At 41.1% G+C, this 22,435-nt stretch overlaps 1 protein-coding gene across 8 annotated transcripts in view; it reads right to left on the bottom strand.

Moving 5' to 3' along the window:
- Nucleotides 1–17,998, bottom strand: part of SEC61A2 (SEC61 translocon subunit alpha 2) — a 32,248-nt gene extending 14,250 nt beyond the window's left edge. For 2 of the 8 annotated variants that reach the window (XM_087764915.1, XM_087764908.1), the window contains exons 1-11: nucleotides 17,903–17,998; nucleotides 16,608–16,675; nucleotides 12,675–12,740; nucleotides 10,688–10,766; nucleotides 6,159–6,290; nucleotides 5,904–6,013; nucleotides 5,139–5,292; nucleotides 4,020–4,180; nucleotides 2,788–2,985; nucleotides 2,378–2,569; nucleotides 2,151–2,227 (exon numbers count right to left, since the gene is read on the bottom strand). In XM_087764915.1, the coding sequence (XP_087621041.1) occupies nucleotides 2,151–2,227; nucleotides 2,378–2,569; nucleotides 2,788–2,985; nucleotides 4,020–4,180; nucleotides 5,139–5,292; nucleotides 5,904–6,013; nucleotides 6,159–6,290; nucleotides 10,688–10,766; nucleotides 12,675–12,740; nucleotides 16,608–16,675; nucleotides 17,903–17,909 (1,244 nt within the window). In that variant the 5' untranslated portion in view covers nucleotides 17,910–17,998. The other 6 variants (XM_087764912.1, XM_087764907.1, XM_087764909.1 and 3 more) reach the window with 6 other exon arrangements.
- Nucleotides 17,999–22,435: the final 4,437 nt, after the last annotated feature.

Raw genomic sequence — 22,435 nt, 5'->3', positions numbered from 1 at the left:
ATCAAAGGGAAAGAGTCCTTGAGTACAGCTGAGCAGAAAAGCTCAATGATTTTAAGGAGAGGAATGGTGAGATTTGTTTTGTAATTAAGGCTGCTAAAAACCGATCAGAACTATAAAGAGAAAGGATAAAGATAAAAAAAGGACCTTCCTCACTAAGAAAGCACGTTAGGAATGATCAAAAACTGCATACGAATTCCATCTTGCACAGATAAGACACAGGAGAGAGCTTAATTAAATAAGTTTATTGTCTAACGTTTACAGTTGTTACACTGCCACTGTAAAGTGCGACAACATAAATAAATTTTCAGCAGGGACTCCTCGTTCGCCCCCTTCCCTTCTCTGAACACTGCTTGAGGAACCAGGCCGCCTTCCTCGGACTCGCAGAAGCGAAGTGGACGTGGCGTTTCAGTGGCACAGTTTTCACAAGTACATGTGTCAACAAAACTACTGGGCTAACCGGCTAGCGGGACAGCAGCTACCGCCCCGCCTCGCAGGAGGCCCAGGGCAACAAACTGACGTGCCCCCGGGCCCGGGGAGGCAGCAAATCGGCCACAGAACCAGTTCACAGGTGAGATGAGTATCAGTCTCCGGTAAAATGTTTGCTTGTCCACCCTTAGAGCTAAGAGAAAGGTGGCTGGGTGGAGACACCACAAAGGAATAAGGAGCGCCGAGTTCAACGATGGGGAAATGCAAGTTAAAAAAGTATAAAAAAATTAATGTAAAATACAGGCTACAAATAAATTTTGTCAAGAATACTGGCACGTGGCAATCTGAACTCAGATTTTTATTGTTTTCCTATTAAGGACAGGGAAACAAATTTAACATTTTAATGCTGTGTGCAAAAATGTTTACCGATATCAAACTGATACGCTTTACCATCTCACTGTAGTGTTCGAACAGCAAGGTAGATGAATTGGTTTCCAGCATTACAGGCAACACTAGAGAATACTTAAACAAGATAATGTAAACTTTATTCTTAAGGCAGCTGGTACTAATGCTGCACACAGGCATTGCTCAACGCCCATTACAGTAATGGGACATGTAGCACTTTAAAACAAGTAAAAAGAAAATAGCGTTATTGGACTAAATGACGCATGTTGTCAAAATACTTTCCCTTTCACACAAACCATGAAATATTTGGACATCTAGAAAAATAATGCACCTACTCCTCCGACTTCAGCCTGTTCTTTTACAAATATTTCAAAATACTGATAAATAATCGTGACCGCGAGCAGAATGCCAGTGCCGGACCCGATGGCTCCTAGAAAGTCAGCCAATACCGAAAGGGCACCGATGCACAAACCACCAAATGCAGCTGCGGTAGGGATATACCTGCACCAGCAACAACAACAGAAAAAAGTATTCACAATCGTGAATTTTCATCCAAGGATTCTAACAATACACCTACTACTAAGACAACCAACTCGAATACTGAGCGACAAACTTTGCGTTGCAAATGCAACTCTGCCGTTAGCTCTTACTATCTTCCATATTTGCACAAAGTAGAAACGAAAACAAATATTCACTGATAGGAAAGCTCTGTGACTAACTGAACACTGGCAAAGCTTTACAATTAAAAGTAGAAGAATTTTATATATGTGCACGCTACGTAACCTCCACAGGACCGCGAGTAACTGCTTTGACTTAAATACGGAGGGATAAATCTGACAACGAATCCTGACAACATTCAGGAAGCGTTCGGCCAAGGCCCTCAGACGCATGGTGTGAGTTCTGGGGTTGTCCTGGGCAGGGATGGGAGTTGGGCTCAATGATCCTTGTGGCTCCCTTCCAACTCAGGACATTCCACGATTCTATGAAATCTACCTTTCAATATAGGTCTGCAGGCTTTGCAATACTGCATAAAATACTGCTTTTGTAGTGTCACCTCAGTTCAGTACTGGTAAATTAAACGCCTGTAAAAATCAAGGTGCCTTCCTTTTACAAACACAGAAGAGATTCAACCCAAATTCCCTCATTACACCACTTGAACGAAAGACACGACAGGTGAATCTCTCACCTGCTGCGTTACTACGAAAGGCGACAGCTCAATGGGAAGAATCTTGGCATTTGGAGCGGAAAGGGGTCTCAGATTTGTCCGAGATTTGTCACCTCCCCGGCGCCCTCACCCACCCAGCACAGCAGCACCTCACCTGTTCAGCTCGTGAACCATCGAAGTGTCCCTGTGGCCTCTCATCACCATTTGCTGTTCTTTGAGTTGCTTGGCAACCTGCAAAAAACAGCATTTTATGAAACTGCTGTGGTGTTTCATAGTCACCCGATAATTAGTCAGAGTAATAACTGATCAGTTAGTAGCTAGTCCGTTCTAAATTAGAGGCAGGGTTTGAAACCATTTAGGCCCGTTTATCGGAACACCTACATCTTTTGCTGATGACCCGGACACCTCAATCCACGTCTTTGAGAAGAACGCGCAGGATCCCAACATAAATATTATATAAACTATTACATGGACAGGATCCTCAAATATTGCACCCATGGATTCCGGAGGGGACAGGTAGTAGCACAGGCCACCAACAGGATAGGAGCGAGCAGGGCCGCCGCCACTGACATCCTGTGAGAGGGGAAGAAAAAGGCAGTTATTTCTCACAGCGCTCTCACATTCCCGTCCTGTATTTATAGAGGAATTCCTCTTCAATGTCTAAAACAGCTTTTATAGACAAATGCTAAAAACAGGCCTTCCGATTTTCTACTGGTTAAATCCCAAGATTTCACACTGAAGTAATACATAAGTATAACTTTATGCAGTTAAAAAAATGGTAAAATACTTACTGCCCACTGTCCTAGTAAGTTCACCAAGAAGTTGCCACTAAAACGAACAGACAACATCTGGGAAATAACGTAGAGGTTGGAAACTAAGGCAGACTGCAGGATGATGGGAATGTTGGAGGTATAAAAGAGCTTAATCGGATAGCTGCTGTACTGCCCACGGTATCGTGCGGACTTGATAGGTAAATCAACACGAAATCCCTACGGGAAAGAAGACAAACGCATCGAGTTTATTTCCAAGACGGAAGGTATTCCCAGTATGCTGAAAAGCTATTCCTGACCAGAGAGCAAGGTCTGAGATGGTAAAACCCAAAGGCTTTCTGCCACAGTCTGGATTACAAATTTTACGGATTTGTAAGTGTTACTGCTTGGTTGCGTTACATTCTTTTTACATAAACATTATCCCTCACCTGCTAAATGATATTCTTCTAAAATGCACTTAATAGAACAGGGTTTGATAAAAGCCTTTAATGGCTTTTAACGTAACTAGCCAGTTAACAGCAGACTTTTGTGTGGTAAGCCCAGACTTCTGTTTTCTGGGGCAGGCTCCTATCTGAGTAGACCCAAGAAAAGCCACATGGATTTGAAAACCAGGTAATTAATTTTTTTGCCAGCACTCTGACTCAACAGCTTATTAAAAAAAAATTTAAAAAAATAAAAAAAAAATAAAAAAAATCACATTTTAGGCACACGCACAAGAAAAAAAAAATCACCATATGGATCTCCTTTAGTGTCCATTTTAGTAGATACTTAAATTTAAAAAGAAATACTAGCTAGGTATTTCAAGAAAATTAGGGAAAAAACAGTAAGCTATGCAGTAATTACACGGTTGTTTTCTAGAACAAATCTGTATCATGCACACCCCAAAGAAGCAAGACCCCTTTAGCTCTGTCCAAAGGTATTCTTTTAAGTCAACTACGAATGTCAAGTATATTATTTGTGTGATACAACCACTGCAGTTCCAGAATCCATTTTTAGTAAAAATACTCTGATAGTGTGCATGGCATTTCATGGAATGGGAGATTACATCACTGTCTGAGTACAAGTACGTCTGGCTATAAAATTTGACAGCTGTACTGTCACAGAGGTACGTTACTGAAATAACAATATTGAAATAAAAAGCGTGCCTTACTCAAAGCTAAGATATTTCAGTTAGTTTCACTTTTGCATTATTTCCCAATGACTGCAGTGTCTAGGGTCCATGCGGAGCTGCTACGACGAATTTCTCATTTTACCTGGAAATATATGACTACAGCAAATACAAATACTGTCGCAATCAGATTCATGAGATTGGGCAAATTCTGTCGGTAAAAAGCCTCCCGCAAAGCCCGGACTTTGTCGGTTCGTGTAGCCAGAAGATGAAATAATGCAATCACAGCACCCTCGAACTCTGTTCCTGCACGAAGCAAAAAAATAAAAGAAATTTTAATCTATAAATTAAAAGCATTAAAAAAATAGTATCTTTCTTTTGGAAATTTTAAGAATGACACATGTAAAATCAGATACAATAGGACATAAATCCTGTTACAACAAACATATCACAATATGGGATTCTGTTTTAGCTTATAGAATGTAGAATAATCTACCAAAACATTATTCCTGGTTAAAAAAAACAAAAACAAAAAAAAAACCCAAGTCAGGCACATGAACAAATGTTCTTTTTCTTTCTTTTCTGGGGGCAGGAGGATGATTGGAAGGAAGAAATAATAAACGAGGAGAAAAATAGCTTTAGAAAACCAGTAATAAAATGCAATAGACAGAACTGCTAAAAATCAGGTGAAAATGAAAGCAAACTAAAAACATGGCTCAGGATTTCAAATGTACACATTAAATGAGTTAACTTCTTGATGCAAACAGGCTGCATCTTAACTTGGTACTTCTAGGGTCTCAGGACAACCAGATGTCAAAGACTGGCTGAGGAATGAAGAGATGGTGGTCTCTGAAGAATCAAACGAGCCTGAAGTAATTTGGAGGCACCAACTATAAAAGTATCCTATAGCCACCAACAGCTGGAGCATTAATAACTCCCCTGAACATACAGAATTTCTTATCTTCTCTATTTCTATTGAGTAAATGATGCTACAACGAGACTACTTCAGTTTGGAAATCCAAAAATCTTCAGTCAAGGGGCTTCAAGTCGCATTTTAACTCCTGCAATTCAAGTCAGCAAAGGCAAACTTGCAGGGTGTTAATCTTCACGTCAGTCAGACAACATTTGCATTGTCAATGTTAGAAAATTGACTTTATAAGTTAAACATCACACATCAAAACATTTTTTTAATATCCATCCGATAAACATCTGACAGTGTATGTATAATATAGATCCACTGCAACATGCTGTAACTAACACCTACCTCTGCCAGTGTTGATGGTAGTGGGACTGAAAGCCTTCCAGACAATGGTTTCACAGATGTTGGTAGCAATAAACAGGGAAATCCCCGACCCCAAGCCATAACCTTTCTGTAGCAACTCATCTAACAGCAACACAATCAAACCAGCAACAAACAGCTGCGGGGAAAGAAACAAAACTGAGCAGAAACAAGAATAAATCAAGTCAAGAACTATGTATTCGTTCCCTGCTTCAGTATTTTCATCATGTTGGAGAGTGATCATTAAGTTTTTCATCTAAATATCACGCATGCAGTATTTTTGCCCTCTCACGTTACAAATGCCTGCGCATCTCACCTGGCAACGATCTCTGACTTTTCAACACTGATGCTAGCAAACAGATTACTCAGTAAACACTTTTATTCAAAAAACTGTTTAAGTTTGTGCATTTACGGCTTTGCTCTACAGGATAATGTCTCAAAGCTGCATCTGTGCCATTTAGCGCAAAGTCCTCCATGGTACCAAACAGCAGCTACTGCTTTCAAATTCTACGAGTTCCTGCATTTTGAATCAAACAGCCACTCCCATCCGAAACATTTTTGGTATTAACTATCCCAACTTTCTCTTCCTTTATGGAATATTTAGAATTTCTCATATATAGACAGAAAGATACAAAGGCTGATGCTTTCTAGCATTATAAATAAATAAATGGCAACCAGACATAGCTTTTTCCTTCCAGCTAGGCTGTATCTAACCAGTCTCAGTTACACACAAAATAGCTCATTACAAACCTGAATTATAATAAGAAGACAAATTCCAGCACCCATTTCAGCAGGATCTCCATACATTCCAGTCATAACATACACAATGGCTTGCCCAATGGTAATAATCATCCCAAATACTAAAACAAGAGAAAAAGCAAATCCTTTAAAAAAAAAACTGCCGAAATCACCTACCAAAGAAATCTCACATCTAGTATCACTTAGGCAGGCTGCTTTCCCAAGAATAAAAATATGCTTATTAATTTTAATTGGAACAGTGCTTACATTTCTGAGCTCCATTGAACAAGGCTCTGTCTTTTGGAGTATCACCGACTTCAATGATCTTCGCCCCAGCTAGCAGCTGCATGATCAAACCAGATGTCACAATGGGTGAAATACCTAATTCCATCAAAGTACCTGAACAGGAAGAAAAATTAATACAATTGCCATTCAAGCATCTCTCCTAAAGAATTATACTCTGAGTATATTAGGTCTGTTGAAAGGTTTCTGACCTATAAGGAATGTTTCTCATAACGCTTCCAACATGTATATTCCAGTACAGGTATGATCAAAACAAAGACCATCATCTCCTCACAAAACAAGACTGCTGTGTTAAAATCTGTAATTTTGAAGGCAGCACGAAGAACCTATGTAGCTTTTCACTTCAAGTATTTTTGTGAAACCATGCTAACACTAAAGGTCAATGCACAGCAAAGCTCAGCTTTTTGGCATATCATATCAAGGAACCTTTCACTGGAAAGCATCTTGTCCCCGGTTGTTTACTCTGTCAGTGCTTCAACTGTCACATTTTCCAAAACTTTGATTTTGAAGACCACAAGAAAGATGCTGCAGATCCACAGTGGCTGATAACACCACTCTTGGAATCACCGACTCTAAAGAGCACAGAAGTTTAGGATTAAACAAGGTCTTCACAAAACAAGCACATGTCATTAAGATGCTCTACTCTGCCAATTCACTTGCTGGCGCAATGTCACCCAGGTATCAACTTCCAACTGTATACAACTCGAACGGGGCAATATAATTTCATAAAACACTACTGCTGCAGCACACAGGTGTATATTCCAGAAAACCTGCCTGGTTTTCCCTCCCAATCCCTTCATTTGGTGTAGTAAGAACTGGGGCACCACTCACTTTGCAGGTGCATCCGTCTAAGGATGCAAGCAACACCACAACTACCACTTGACACTCTAATTTAGAAATATTCTCACCAAGGTCTTGTTCAAGTATTGATACCTCCTTGAGTTATGTTATAACGCAGTATGGGAGCAGAACTGAATGTGCATAAAACAATTAAACTCAGGGAAATAGCCCGCCTCTTGCCTGTACAATATACTCTCCCATCTCAACACAAAAACATTCTTTCACATCATCTTTTTGGAGCAATGGCATTATAGAGAGATTACTTTTTGAAATTTAATTTGTCCTTCAGCTAATACCAGAAAATTTTCTCCTACCTGAAGATGTTGAAAACGTAAAAAACCAAAACGTTGCAAATCTGGATGAAAATTAAGAAACTAGAACTACCAAGTGACAAAACTCTCCACATTTCCCAAGCTGGAACATTAAAGAAAAATAGTTTGGGTAAGGTCACGTTTTACAAGTTTAATATTCAATTAAGCCAGATGAAATTACTTCATCACCATCTTTTATGTGGTCACTCAAGGGACATAAATAATGCACGTTTTTTCTGATGTTAAGTCACAATACCCACCAGGGAGATTCAAAAGAGAATCAGCTTACAATTCTTTTCAATTCTGTACATTTAAGTGGAACTCTGCTCTCATGTGTAGTACAGTGGTGTTCCATCACAAAATTACCAAGATAGTTAGTAATAAAAAACTATTTAGCCACTGCAGACTTGTAAAGTCTCAACACGAACCAGTGACAGGGGAAGCTTGGTCTGTACGGTCATATGGAAGATGAAAAGAAGTAGATATCGTATATCCATAGCCGATCAGCCTAGAGGCTTATCTATCCTCACACCCCACCTCTGAAAGGGGCCCCTTCTTTGGGGGAAGGATCATTCTGTATTTCCCTTTTCCCATCTATCAGTCATTTATACAGAAATGGCTTCTGGCAACTTCTGCCCGTAATTTATTCAGAAACTTTGAGTTACATGTGCTGCTTAATAACACCATTGGCTGCCCCTTCCCTCTTACAGTGCAAGGAAAAAGTGACTATCCATTCCCTGCTGTCGTGGTTTAACCCCAGCAGATAGTAGTAGTAGTAGTAGTAATAGTAATATACAAAGCAAGTGATGCACAATGCGATGGCTCACCGCTCGCCAACCGATGCCCAGCCCGTCCCCAAGCAGCGATCGCTGCCCCCCGGCCAACTCCCCCAGTTTATATACTGGTGTCCTGGTTTCAGCTGGGATAGAGTTAATTTCCTTCTTGATAGCCGGTATAGGGCTGTGTTTTGGGTTTAGGATGAGAACAATATCGATGATACACTGATGTTTTGGTTTTTGCTAAATAGTACTAAGTAGTTGCTAAGTGGCGCTCACACTGGTCAAGGACTTTTCAGCTTCCCCTGCTCTGCCAGGTACACAAGAAGCTGGGAGGGGGCACAGCCAGGACAGCTGACCCAGACTGGCCAAGGGGCTATTCCATACCATATGACATCACGCTTAGTATATGAGTGGGGGGAGTTGGCCGGGGGAGGGGCAATGATCGCTGCTTGGGGGACGTGCTGGGCATTGATTGGCAGGTGGTGAGCAATTGTACAGTGTATTGCTTGCTTTGTATTACCATTGTACTATTATTATTTGTTTTTATTGTTATTATTACTATTACTACTGTTCTATTTTTATTTTGCTTTAGTTATTAAACTGTTCTTATCTCAACCCACGAGTTTTCCCTTTTTGCCCCTTCTGATTCTCTCCCCCATCCCACCAGTGGGGGAGTGAGCGAGCGGCTGCGTGACGCTTAGTTGCTAGCTGGGGTTAAACCATGACAACTGGGCATGACGTCATACCGTATGGAACAGCCCTTTGGCCAGTCTGGGTCAGCTGTCCTGGCTGTGCCCCCTCCCAGCTTCTTGTGCACCGGGCAGAGCATGGGAAGCTGAAAAGTCCTTGACCGGTGCGAGCACTGCTGAGCAACAACTAAACCATCACTGTGCTATCAACATTATTCTCATCCCACATCCCAAACACAGCACTGCACCAGCTACTAGGAAGAAAATTAACTCTATCCCAGCTGAAACCAGGACACCTATCCACTTTTTTTCCAGAGATGAAGACTTAAAAGACATCTGGGATATGCACATTTCATGGCAAAGAATCCTTTTTTTTTTTTTGTAGGATCTCTTTCTATAGATTAATATCTACCTTAAGATTCTCCCTGGTACCTTTTCCTGAGTGGTTTTCTTTTAGTTCCACTATATCCTTTGTGGCATGGTAGATTAGAACTGCATGCAATATTCAATTTGTGGCACCTTATAGATTTGTACAGGCATTTCTTCTGATGTTTTCAACCAGTTCTTAAGCCATTAGGTGTTCTCTTTTATCCCGCAATAGCTTAATTTCCTGAAGAGCCTTTAATAAGTAATCTGAATTTAACAAAGGGTTTTTGAGCACCTCCCCTGTTGTCTGGAGTCATCTTGTCATTTCTGCCTAACTACCAGAGTCCTCATTTCAGTTCCAATTTTTTAAAAAATTTAAGCATTATTGCACAATTATTTTTTTCTTTTTTTTTTTTTTTAGTGTTTTCCCTGCTACCAAAATGTAAAATGTGAAAGCATTAAAGTCATTATAATAATGTGGTTCTCTCATACTTGCATCCTACAGTCTACACACCATGTTAAATATCATGTCATCTCTCACAGAAACCTCTATTTCTCCAACAGCAAGAAAATTAGGATCTCAAAAACCTTAGTCTTTACCTTACATCCTCCAATGACATCTAGTCAGTTGACTTAGGCGTAAGTTAACTTTCCCACTTGGGCTTTTTGTTGCCTTTACAGTCTCTCTAGTCTTTTCTTGGCCACTGTGACCATTCTGTCTCAGTAGTGGATAGCTTATTTTGCATATTGTCACACACTGCTACTGAGTTTTTACAGGCACATTCTGCAGTAGTTTGAAGCAGCTAACTTATTTACCTTAATTTATTACCTTCATTGGTGTGACAAAATTTGCCATTCCTAAATAATTTGTACCTTCACATTAGAGGGTTCCAACGCTTTTCTTACTTCCAGCCAATTTTCCATGATACAGATGAGGTCACTGTCCTCATGTAGAGTCACACATGCCATGTCACCCATCTTCAGTTTTAGATTTCTAGCATTAGTTTAAGTCATCTTATACATTTGATTGGTATCCACTTGTCTATTCTAAAATAAGTTAGTTTGGTTTTGCTTAACTGTAAGCCTAATCATCTCTGCCCTTAGCTTTCCCACCTATAAAATTACTTACCCATAATGTTGCCAAAATATGATGAGGTGTAACTGACTTGCACACCTAAGGTATTTTCTACTCAATACTCTCGTACTGCACATTAGTGCTGTTTATAAGTGGTGGGGCAGAAGGTTCCCTGTCCCATATATTAATCAGAAAGAGACAGCTCTACAATTCAAAACAGAATCATCCCAAAACTTGAGAATCAAGATTAATGTCATGTGCACATCAAAGGAAACCCCATTCCTGAGATGAAGGACTCAAGCATCAGTGAATTTTAATTATAGCTACAAGTGTTTCAACATGACATCTGGGTTGTATGAAATTTATCAGCTAACTGTTTTTCTCCTGGTCTGTTTATACCGCTACAAAACAGAGAAAGGAATAATCTACTAACCTCTGTTTGACGCAAGAATGACTCGCATCCAATAGAACGGATCTGCAGAATCCGATGACATGATTCCGAACAAAGGTATCTGTCAAAGTGCACAGCGGCGTTAAGCAGATATACAAAGAAAGCTTGCATTAATCCAAAAATCTTAATGTCCAATGATTCAACTGTTGTACTGTTTAATATAATTTATTCCAACTTTTTTTTAAATTAAACCAGAGCATACCATAACAGATATACTGACACCATCTATTTTAATCCTCCAACTGGGCTATGACTCAGAGGACTAAACTATGTAAACCAAGACCCTTCTACAGGAAAAAGCAGAAACCCCTAGAAAGTACAGTCAGTGCACATAAACCAGATTATTGAAGTTAAATATGTAAATGCCTGACATATATGGTTCTGGAGTACTACAACCCCCCCCAGAAGAACAGAAAAACCATAAAATAAATAGGTTAGCTACCACAAATCTTTAACAGAACAGGGAAAAATATTACATGATATTCCATTACTTATTTCATCAAAATTTTTGCAGCCATTTTGAGTTTAAAAAAAAAAACCCCACACAGGGAAAACTGTAGCAAAATGTCTTTGAGAAGACAGAAGAAAGCGAGTTTTTTATTTTTTTAAATGGTCCTAAACTGAATTTCTTCTCAGTACCAATTAAAGATACAGCATAAACTACAATGTAAATACCTTCCTCCAGCAAGTTTAAATATTCAAATTCTACAGCTGGGAATATGTTTTCAAATATCCCATACAGAACTGTCAAAGTTAGCCAAGTTTATACAAAACCTCCAGTGTTCTACACGTCAATACTGAGGGATTTTGAGCTCTTTAAAACTCTTCTTAATCACAAAAGCAGTAGACAAGGAATCCAGGCAATCTTATAGATTAATTCCTGAAAACTCTAGCCTGTACCATCTGATTTCTGTTAAACTACTATAATCTTTTGTATAGATTCAAAATCTTAATTATGCATATATCCAGCAGCAAGGAAACATATATAACATATTCTTGTAGCTCTAGTATCATTCCTGCCTCCTACTTCCAAAAAAAACCAGGTAGGTACAAGAGCTGGGTTTTAGCCTTTCAACAAACCTTCAGAGTTGCAAACAAAAATTATTAAACTACTGTTCCAGAGTCTGGAATGGGTAAGTTAATGAATATAATCTAAAAAGCCTGTTTTTGAAGATGTACGGTTCATTTTAAACATTCTCAGGGGTCTAGAAGTTCTCAAAAATATTTATCAAGTAATATATGGATTCTCATTTTCTGCAATATCTAAGTATTCTTAAAAAAAAAAAAAAAAACAACAAAAACAACCAAACAAAAAAAACCCCACAACACTATCTGTTTACAACCCAGGTACAGGTTCTAGAAACTCCTGCAACTGTGAGTAATAAAGATCACACAAATGTTTACAAAGACCTGTGTTTTGGAGGGGTTTTAGCTAACATCTTTGTCAGTATATTCACAAAAAACAAGTTCTAAATGTCAACTTAAACACCTCAGAAAAACTTTTTTCTGCAATCTTTACAACCTGTCAGCTTGTTCAAGAGAAATCAAGTAAAAACAGTCACTTTATTTCACTTTCAAACTTGTTACTGCTAAAACTTAAATTTATCTATGAACAGAGGATAAAGAATGCATAATATTGCTCAGTTTGTTTACTCAATGAATAATTAGCCTGGCTGTTTACCCTGCAGCCAGCATCATCATTTGATAGGACCTTTCATATAACAAGAAAAACACATTATGTATTTTAGACTAAATAGAAAGCATTAGTTTCCGAAATCATATACAACCAATAATAAAGACTATTTCGGAGAATCAGGTTTCTTTAACTCAACTTTAAATACTTAAGCATAAAAATACATAACTGAAACCAGTAGGTCAACATGAAACAAGAACTTCTCATACTTTTAGCATTCTATTTTACATGTACAGAACACACATTTTCTGAAACACAGAAAACATCAATACCTACCTGGCAGCATACTAAGAAAATGAAGAGCGTGATAGCCGTCCATAGTACCTTCTCTCTGAACTGGATCTACAGAACAGATTGCAGAGAATAATGTGTTCATTGTATGTAGAATTTTCTCACGTTAGTACTAAATGCTGTATCACTCAGAATTAAATGCGAAGATATTGAACTAGAAGGCATCATTTCTCATTAGAATTTATTTTTAATGTGATTTCAGATTTTATAGAGACAGTCATGGGCTTCTGTGTAGTCAAAGAAAACTTATATGGGATCTGGCAGGCAGCATAGCTGACATTCAGTCAGCAGAATGTATTTTGCATATAGTATTCTAATATAGTCGGTATTTACAGGAAAGCAACAGTATGGCTAAAAACATGGACATACAAGAACAAACATGAAAGATTAATGCAAAAAAAATATCTTTGGTGATTAGTGCTCTAGGCTTCAACAGATTGGAGGCACTGTTTTGTAAGGCTGGAAGTTATTAAACTAAAGCACTATAAAGTTTTTAAAGAGACTTAACTGCTGTGAAGACAAGTGATAAAAACCAGAAGAACCATGAGTTCTGGTTAGCAATTCAAAATTAGAACTAAATTCTTCAAAGGGTGTTAGAGGAAGCTTAAATTCACCGTTATGTTCATGGACACAGACCACAAAATAATTTTTAAAGACTCTTTTTTTCCCTCCGAAATATTTTTATCAATGTAGATTATTTATTACTTTAAAAAGAATGTCAGCTCAATGATCATTAGTCACTAATACACTGAAGAGAATCTCAGGGTCACAACATTTGAGGCAACTGTAACTAGAGCCAGGTGCGAGAAGAGAAGAATCGTAAGATTTAAGTTTGAACCAGACGATTACTCAAAGCATAAGACAGAAAGAAATGCACTTGAAGAGACCAGCGAGAGCCAAGATGCAGCGTTACGTTCAAGTTCCCACCTCTCCTCCATGGACTGTAAACACTAGGATAAGTGCGTTCACTGTAGGCAAGAGTACAGCAGCTACTAAAACGTGACATGAACTAACATGTAAGATAGATACAGCAGAAACACTAGCTTTCTGCCTCCAACCACTGAATCTGCCTGTAGAGAAGTCACAAGAAAAAGGATTAGTGCCTGGTTTTGTAGGTACTGAACACCCACAAACCAGAAACTGCAAAATGACACAGCAGCACAGCTTCTCAAGCAAAAGAAAACCCAGAAGTAGCCTGTATCTTTGTAAGTGAAATCACGCACTTACTTAGAAGCAAAATAATCCCAGTAATTTAATCTATTTACTGATACCGCCTCACTCTTTTAAAAGAGGCCAGATGCTAAAAATACTTACAGTACAAAGTTAAAAAAAAGAAAAATAGTGACAGCAGCAAATAAATCCAGTGTCTTGTGTTAGGCTTTATGCAGCCCTGACCCACTTTACCAAGTGCTGTTTGAATTCTACAACTCAGATTTTAAGTACAGACTTCTAAAAAGAAAAACGCTTCACCAAATTGTCTCTGCAGCCCAATAGTTAACCTTAGCTTCTGAGGTCAAGCTCTACAACTGCTCTGGCTCTCTCTGTAACTGTGGTGAGTATGAGCATTAGAGAAATTCTGCATCACCCAAATCACATTTATTCATGAGGAAAACAGTCTCTATGATTCAAAAAGACAAAAAAGAAAAAGGAGGCATCCAAGTCCATATGCCAGGAACAGCAAATATAGACTGGTACCAAAATATTCCAGCCACAAATGATAACAAGCACAGGGACAGTACATTTCCTCATCTCGTCAGATTCAATTGGACATGTTATTCCTCTGACATTTTTCTTAAAACTTGTGAAAATAAAGGGACTTAAGCATCATCTTCTTGGTGTTCTGACGAGTGTGTTCTACTCAGAAAAAACTGCGCATATGAGGGAAATATGAGCCGATACTACTAACTACAAAAAGTAGCAATTGCTTCTGTTAATCAAGTTGGCCAGAAAAAGCCCACTTCTCTCATCAACAATAATGGCAAAATGACTCAATGACAGCCAAACTGAATCAAAACTTCATCTTCACTTAACAATCAATAAAAGCTTAGAAAAAATATCTTCATTTCTTGTCCTGGCCTTAACCAACCCACTAAAACCATTACTAATGATGTCTGCCAGTGATAGCTTGCAAGAAAACAATAAATAACGAGAATTAGAGTTATACTGAATGACCTAGGTCACTTGATAGACTACACACAAGCAAGGAATATAACTTAAAGTGGTCAAAGGGCTCTTCAGTCTAGGAAAAGATGTTCCCAATTATATTTTCACTTCAAATTTGTACAACGCTGGCAACTGGCAGTCATTGCCTAGACAGCGACCTAGATAGTAATAAAGACAAAGTGACCCAAATAGCGAGGACAGGAATCTCGACACTCCTCTAGGCATCCTTCCTCTGTTGATGGAGGACGTGGGCAGATCAAGCCCCTCTTCCTCTCTGGCAAATAGAAAGGGAGGAGGAAAAAAACCAAGAGAAGAATCACAACTGTCGATGAGCTTTACAGAAACATCAATATCTGTAGATTTGTCCTAGATTCCTCTTCCCATCCACTTCACTAGACAAAAATGGGACGGACGTAACCAACTGATCACAGACACGCCATAAATCAGCACCAGAAGATTGCACTAAGGTTCACCGCTGCAGGAACAAAGATGGGTACCTTCCACCCAGATCTGGTGCATCCAAATCCTAGCACAGGGTCTGGCTCTGGAAATTCCTGCTCTGAAGATGCCTTTGTCTGACCCAAATAATTTGTTTGGAAACCTGTCCCAAGAGTGAAAGATGCTGGAAAGCAACAAGGAAAGACAGATGGAGCAAAGAACCAGGGGATATATCCCAATCTTTTTAAAAATCAGTTCCAGAGGGGAATAATCAGCAGTTTTTACTGTATCTTCTCCATTCAATCCAGCAGGCTCAGCTATGGTTACTGGCACAAACACCTCTGCATCCAGTCCTAACCTTCAGGAAGCTCTCATCAACAAAAGAGGATTCTCTCGGACGGTGTCATGTTCCCAGCTATGCGTTTCCTTTTAAGAATATAAAAATCAACATTTAGCTCCTAAGGAATTTTCATGCCAGTCATGACAATGAATATTAGGTAAATTTGTTACTCTAATTAGGACCTCTGTCACCTAGGCAATATGTGCTTGCTTGAGTTTTGGAAGTAAAAAACAGGGGGTTTCTTTTTTATTGGCAAGGCAGGTCTCTTTCTGATCTGCCAAAATTAATAAATTTTAATCTAGAAAATGTGCCGAGAAATGGGAGGAGTTTCTAGGGCTAGGGGAATAGAGAGATCAGCTGTAAATTAACTCAGTTAACTGATTTCAGAACAAAGAAAAGTGTCACATCCAGCAGGTGAACAGGGAGCAATTACCTGAACTTTATCACAGATCACTTTCCCACTTCATCAAGGTGAATCACAGCTATGGGAGCAGAGAATATTTTGTGGGAAAGGAAGAACTAAATTTGAGGTTCCTGAATTACAGCACAAGCCTTTTCAAAGTAATATATAAGCCAGCTCAAAGCCCAGAGTTGTGGCCAATACTCAACAGCAACACTGGTATCCACAAAGATAACGCTGGTATCCACAGTGGGAAAGAAAAGCCTGAAAACTCTGTTGTAGTATATTAAAACAGATCCAATTATATGGAGCTGAAACTAAATAAACTTAGTCTAGAGATGAGACTTTTTTAAAAAAAATTAGTTAGCATAATTACCGAGTGGAACATCTTACCAGAAGGATGTTAAGAATTCATCATCATGGTAATCTTTTACCTGAACATGGATTCCACCTCCTCCAAAAAATATGTCCTACTTTAGGGCCCACTGTCTGTATCTATATTGGAGTGTGGAACTGAATATCACAATATTCTCTTCTCTTTGAGCCAATAAAAGTAAGGACACAATGTGGCACTCACTTTTCTTTCCGGTTTCTGGATTTCAGGTAACACTGCACAGAATGGCTTAATAACTTCTAAAAATTTTACTGTTCCAGAAAAACAGACAGACACAAAAGAAGAGAGAAAAATATATTAATGAACCTTCACGAATTTATAAAACATCATACAACTTTATTTAACTTCTATGGGAAGAAAAATAAGTAACACTTCATAAGTGAATCACTTCATCAACACACTCTAATTCAATGTCTGAAAACTAATGGCTTCTTCTTAAAACAGTTGAAAACAGGGCAAAAGTGTGAAAGAGAATTCTTGTTCTAATCAGATTTGGCCCATCCCTTTTTCCACAACTGGAATAATTTTAGATAAGAAACAGCACTGTATATATCACCAGAAGTGAACTAAATTGTATTCCATCTAAAAATAAATGACCCAGTATCAGCTGTGCTAGTTAAACACACAAACAAAGGACACTGACATCAAAAAGTATCCATGTAGAGATGAGTATCTTGTGTTTTACAGAAGTATTTACGTGAGAAAATAATTCGATCACTAAAATATGTTTAGAAATCGTAATTTCAATCACTGCAACACTTATTCTGATCTGAACTTTGGGGGATTTTATTTTAACTTTTGACACATCTCTCTTCACAGTTTCTCCTTTAAAAACACAGAAAGGCTCAATAATTTGAACTCTTTTTCTGAGGGGGAAAAAAAAAGAAAATCAAAGCACATCTGCTTGGTGGGGAATTCATCCTCCAAAACTTGTACACTATCCCCAGCCCCAACACATTCGGATAGCCATAGAAAACGATCATCAGCACCTCTTCAAAGAAAATGCATTTATTACGCTGCAAGCCAAGTTAAGTAACGTTTTAGTCGAAATGCCATGTTTACTTCTGCACTTTGCTGTGACGTATTTCTCCTTTATTTATTCCAAGCCCTCAGACAGCTCATCAGAAGATGCATCTGGCTCCACAGAAGGCGGCACGGCTCCCATGTTAAAATATTAAAGCCAAAGGGGGGGGAAAAAAACCCATAACCCAGCACAAAGCGGTGCCAAGCGGTGACTCGTCTCACCCTCTGCCCGGCAGCGAGGAAACCTGCCCGGGAGGAGGGTGCCCCGCTGCCGCCGCCTCTCCGGCCTGCCTGGGGCGGGTACCTCAGGCACGCCGCCACCTCAGCCCGCCGGGGCCGGCGACCGGCCACGTCCTCCCCTCATATAAGCAGCGACCCGGGGTCGCTCTCCCCTGACCCGGGGCCTAGCTCCCGGGGCCGCCGCCCGCCCGCGGACCGGCGCTGTCCGTACTCACTGCCCATGGCGGCGGCGGGACCAGCCGCCTGCCTCAGCCGCTGTCACCGCCGCTCCCCTCCGCCGCCGGCCGGCGCCGTCACGTGACGCCGGCCGCAGGCCCCCCCCCCCGCCCCTTGCGTACAGGCATCGCGCCGGACGACTATCTCTGCCCCCGCGGGGACGGCGCTACCCGGGCGGTGGGGAAAAGCGGTATCGCCCTCCGCTAACGGTCCAAGGAGCGCCGTCCCGCTGCCTTCCCCGAGGCGAGGGGAAGGCGACCGGCGGCGGGTGCGGATCAGGCGGCCAGCGGCCAACCACAACGGCGAGGGCCCCTCCCACAATGCTCTGCGCGCCGTGAGGCGGGTGTTCGCGCCCCGGGGCAGGCACCGCACCGCCTCCGCGACGCCTCAGGGCTGCCCCGGGGCGGGAACGGCGCCCTTCACACCTCCAAAACGCCGTCTTTGTTTTACTAGTACCCCCCATCCACCTATATGGATGAGCGGACGTGATAATTTCACAGGTAATTTGATAATCTGATAAAATCACAGGACTGTGGGTGAAGTGAACCCGATAATGGAGACTGACTGGGAATGGGTATCACCGAAACGGGTATCATACCTTCTTCAGAGCTCTCCGTTACAATACACAGTGGTCTGTAAAATGAGGGTTGTCAGAATTTACTGCAGAATTTAGATACGATAACTTAATATTTATCCTTTCTGAGTAACTCATAGAATCGTAGAATGCTTTGGGATGGAAGGGACCTTTAAAGGCCATCTAGTCCATCCCCCCTGCAATGAGCAGGGACATCTACAACCAGATCAGGTTGCTCAGAGCCCCGTCCAACCTGACGTTGAAGGTTTCCAAGGATGGGGCATCTACCACCTCTCTGGGCAACTCGTTCCAGTGTTTCACCACCCTCATCGTGAAAAATTTCTTCCTTATATCCAGTCTGAATCTACCCTCTTTTAGTTTAAAACCATCACCCCTTGTCCTATCGCTACTGGCCCTGCTGAAAAGTCTCTCCCCATCTTTCTTGTAGGCCCCCGTTAAGTACTGAAAGGCCGCAACGAGGTCTCCCCACAGCCTCCTCTTCTCCAGGCTGAACAACTCATCCTATGCACAGGCTTGTACTCTTCCTCTTTTGGGCTAAATTACCAAGAATACGAGACGTGTGCATGATCAGGGCTCCCCCCCAACCTTGAATTTATATATTGGATTTTATTCTGCATTCCCTGAGAAGAAATCCTCTTAACCAAGACCTTGATACAATATTTTCAAAGAATTTTGTTCAGTAGCCTCCCTCATCTGAAATCACTGAAAAAGGCTTTTTCTTCCAGTTTATATAGTCATAATGTTACAAATACTAATGAGTTACCCTGTGGCAGTTACTTTCACCTATAGTTTCCTGAATAGTCTGACAAATGCCCATAATTAATTGGTCTAGCATCTTACTTGTAGATTATAATCTACAGATTAATAGCTGGGCTAATAGCTAGGTTTCAGGAAGTTTCTCATAATTACCCTGTGTTCAGATTTTTAGCCATATTTATCTTAAAAGTTCCTTCAATTACAGGTCTCGTTAGCTTGCTTGCTCACAGCAAACCTTCCTAGCTGTACGTCACTGGCCCATGTTTCGGTGATTGATAAAAGGAGGTTTGAAACCAGGAGGTTTCTTCTACCCCTACTAACAGATGCCGCACTCCAGCTGTGCTGAAGCAATGTCACTGTGTCACTTACGAATGGGTTCCCAGTGATGGAAGTAAAAAAATCAAAATGCAGTATTGTTTTCTTTGCTCATTCGGAATGAATACTACTGTGTTCAGAACTTTGTGCCTTCAAAATTCAGGCTAGGGTTTTTTTTAAATCTAAAATAACATCACTGTTACTAAAACACTTGTTTTGAAATATTTGTTTTCCTGATGTGTTTTCTTCCTGTCACTGAGGGTTACTGCTGTCTTTAATGAACTGCTCTACCTAACATCTCATTCCTTCAACGTTTTTACTTTTTTCCTTCCAGTCTTGCACTTCTCTGAAAATCCTGAACATCCATCCATAACTTCTGTTGTCACCTCTGCATCTCAGCCCACACACCACAATGCACAAGTGCCGTAACACTTCCCCTCTTGATAGTTAGCTTTTTAGCTATCTAACAGCACATAAAGCTTCACTTCTTGTTTTAATGACCCACAAAATTCTCCTGCCCAAGGACTGGGACCTGCTGTTACCCACTCACCCAACTTGTCTACCATTTCATCTGGCACTTTCCTGAATTAAGTTTCCTGCACACACTGGAAACTCGCTCCTGTTGTCAAGCAGCACTCTCATCTGGGGCTTTCGCAATTTCTGCTTCTCTTTTCCAAAACGCTTTTTTGCAAAAGGAATCCAGTGCTCATGCAGAGCAGGGCATGGCACGCAGACTGAAAACAGCCCCTGGTGCATCCGAAATTGGTGGGAGAAACGGCGTTAACCCCTAACTCAGCAAGTGCTTTGTCCTGCTGCTGGTAGCTGTTAGCCGTCACGGAAGAGCGGTGTGCTGCAGGCGATCTGCACCAGCGATACCTGTGTTGAAGCTCTCCCTTCCTTACCCCAGCACCCCTGGGGGCACAGCAACACCAGGCTGGGGGCATTTAGCCGAGCAGCACTACAGGAATAGCTGTGTCTCCCACCGGGAGGATAAAACAGGCACTGAACACTCGAGCATCCTTTACTTGGTCAGACAACCAAACCTGCAGGTGTGTGAGCGGTGCGTAGCAAGGCCAGGCTCAGGTCACGTGAACCTCAGCACACCGGGTCTGTTCTTCCCTTGTGTGTACTGTCAGAGTGAAAAAATGTGGGTTTATGTAATTTCATGCAGCTTCAAGTCAAAGCGGATGATTGTGCTCTACAACTTTCCTAGCTACAGCTGCAGCCAAAGCAATGTTACCCTTCAGCCTCCTTTTTCTAGTTATCGATGTGCAAGTTCTTTGTGACCAGAGCATCGGGAGATAAATTGTACAAGAAGTACCGAGCACGACACAAGTGCCTGTTTGGGCAAAGTGTCTAACAAACTGAAGTACACACCCCAAATATTATACCCAAACAAAATGTAACCATATCCCTGTGAAAGGACAGCTGCTGTTATTAGGTAATATTCGTGGTTAAAACCAGCAAGAAGTAAAGGACAGGCAGAGCTCCAGCTGTTCACAGGAAAGGCGATTTCATCCTGGAAGTCTACTGCCCAGGGACCATGGCAAGAAATCCTTGGAAATCTCAGAGCAGAAATTTAAACCAGAGTATGTCTTGATTAGATAAAGCTGTTCAGAATGCATAAGAAGTTGTGAAGTTTGCTAGAGCAAACGTGATTTCATGTCACTGTGATGGATCTGCTAAAGAAGTCACATGAAACAGACTACAGAACAGATTACAGAGGCGACTTCTGGGTCATATAGAGTTAATGAATGAATGTGGGAATTAATGAGGGTGCCAAAGTATGCTTCAGAGACGCTTTTGGGAGCTGCTTCCCCAGGTGAATGCGCACCCTTCCTCACCTGCCAGGACATTCCATCTGGAAGTGCTGGATTTGGTTAAACCCCACTTGATTCTTTTAAAAAAGGTCTTTGGCTCGTGGTGGGTTTGGTTTATTCAAGCGTGCTCCCCCAGATAACTTTGAGAGGAGTAGGGAGGTGCCAACTTCACACTGACAACTAGACCGGAAAAGAGAAAATGCTGGGAAAAATCCTGTGGTGATGGGAGCTGCCGTGGGGCAGGAGGAGGGGAGCCAACACTGGGGTCTGCCCGGGCAGCTTTTACCTCCCTCTGCCATCTGGCTTTGGTATTCTCCTGCTTAACGTCAATGTTTTGGTCATTTATCCTTTGCTTCCCAATTAAGACTGGTCTCTTTCCTGTCCCCAGATGACGGCTGTGCTGAAACCTTCCCTGGGGGAGTTGTGGGGCCAGGAGCCGGATGCTGACTGCTGGGGTACAGAGCATTTGGGTACAGAAATGTCTCTGCAGCTGGGAGCAGAGGGCAGCTTGGGAACAAGCAGGCAAAGGGTTTTTTTTTCACATTTCTTCCAAACACATTATATTGAAAAAGTCACAAAAGCAGAAGGGAAAGAGCAGTGGTGTAACAGAGCCTCCAGGGAGCCCTAACAGATCCCTTGTGGAGCTCTAGCCAACACTTACACTGGTCCTCTGAATGGATGCAGAGCTCCCACATACTGTGGAGGGAAGAAGAATTCTTCTTGGTGAAGAAGACGGGATTCAGGAGCAGCCCTCTTAGAGCTCTCACGAGAAGTGACCCGTGGTCACTCCTTGCTTGTGAGGGCTAAAGCTGAACTCCTTTTAGTCACCGTCCTCTCCTGCCCACCTTGTATCGTTGCTGGAGCAAAGGTGCAGTTTGGGAACTTCTTCAAATGGCTTGAATACCTGTATCTGTTTGAGCTCCCTCAGAAAACCTGGCTGATTACCCTCCTTCTGTCATTTGTTGCTCTCCCTTTCTCTGATTTCTTCTATTAACACATCTTTTCACGACAAAGTCTGCAATACCTACACTGCGAAGAAGAGTTTT

Source organism: Nipponia nippon, unplaced genomic scaffold, assembly GCF_047370975.1.
Source record: "Nipponia nippon isolate SJK-2023a ecotype South Korea unplaced genomic scaffold, ASM4737097v1 scaffold_3, whole genome shotgun sequence".
NCBI lineage: Eukaryota > Metazoa > Chordata > Aves > Pelecaniformes > Threskiornithidae > Nipponia > Nipponia nippon.
Note: the sequence above shows the minus strand (reverse complement) of the source record. Positions and strands in the feature narration are given on the sequence as shown.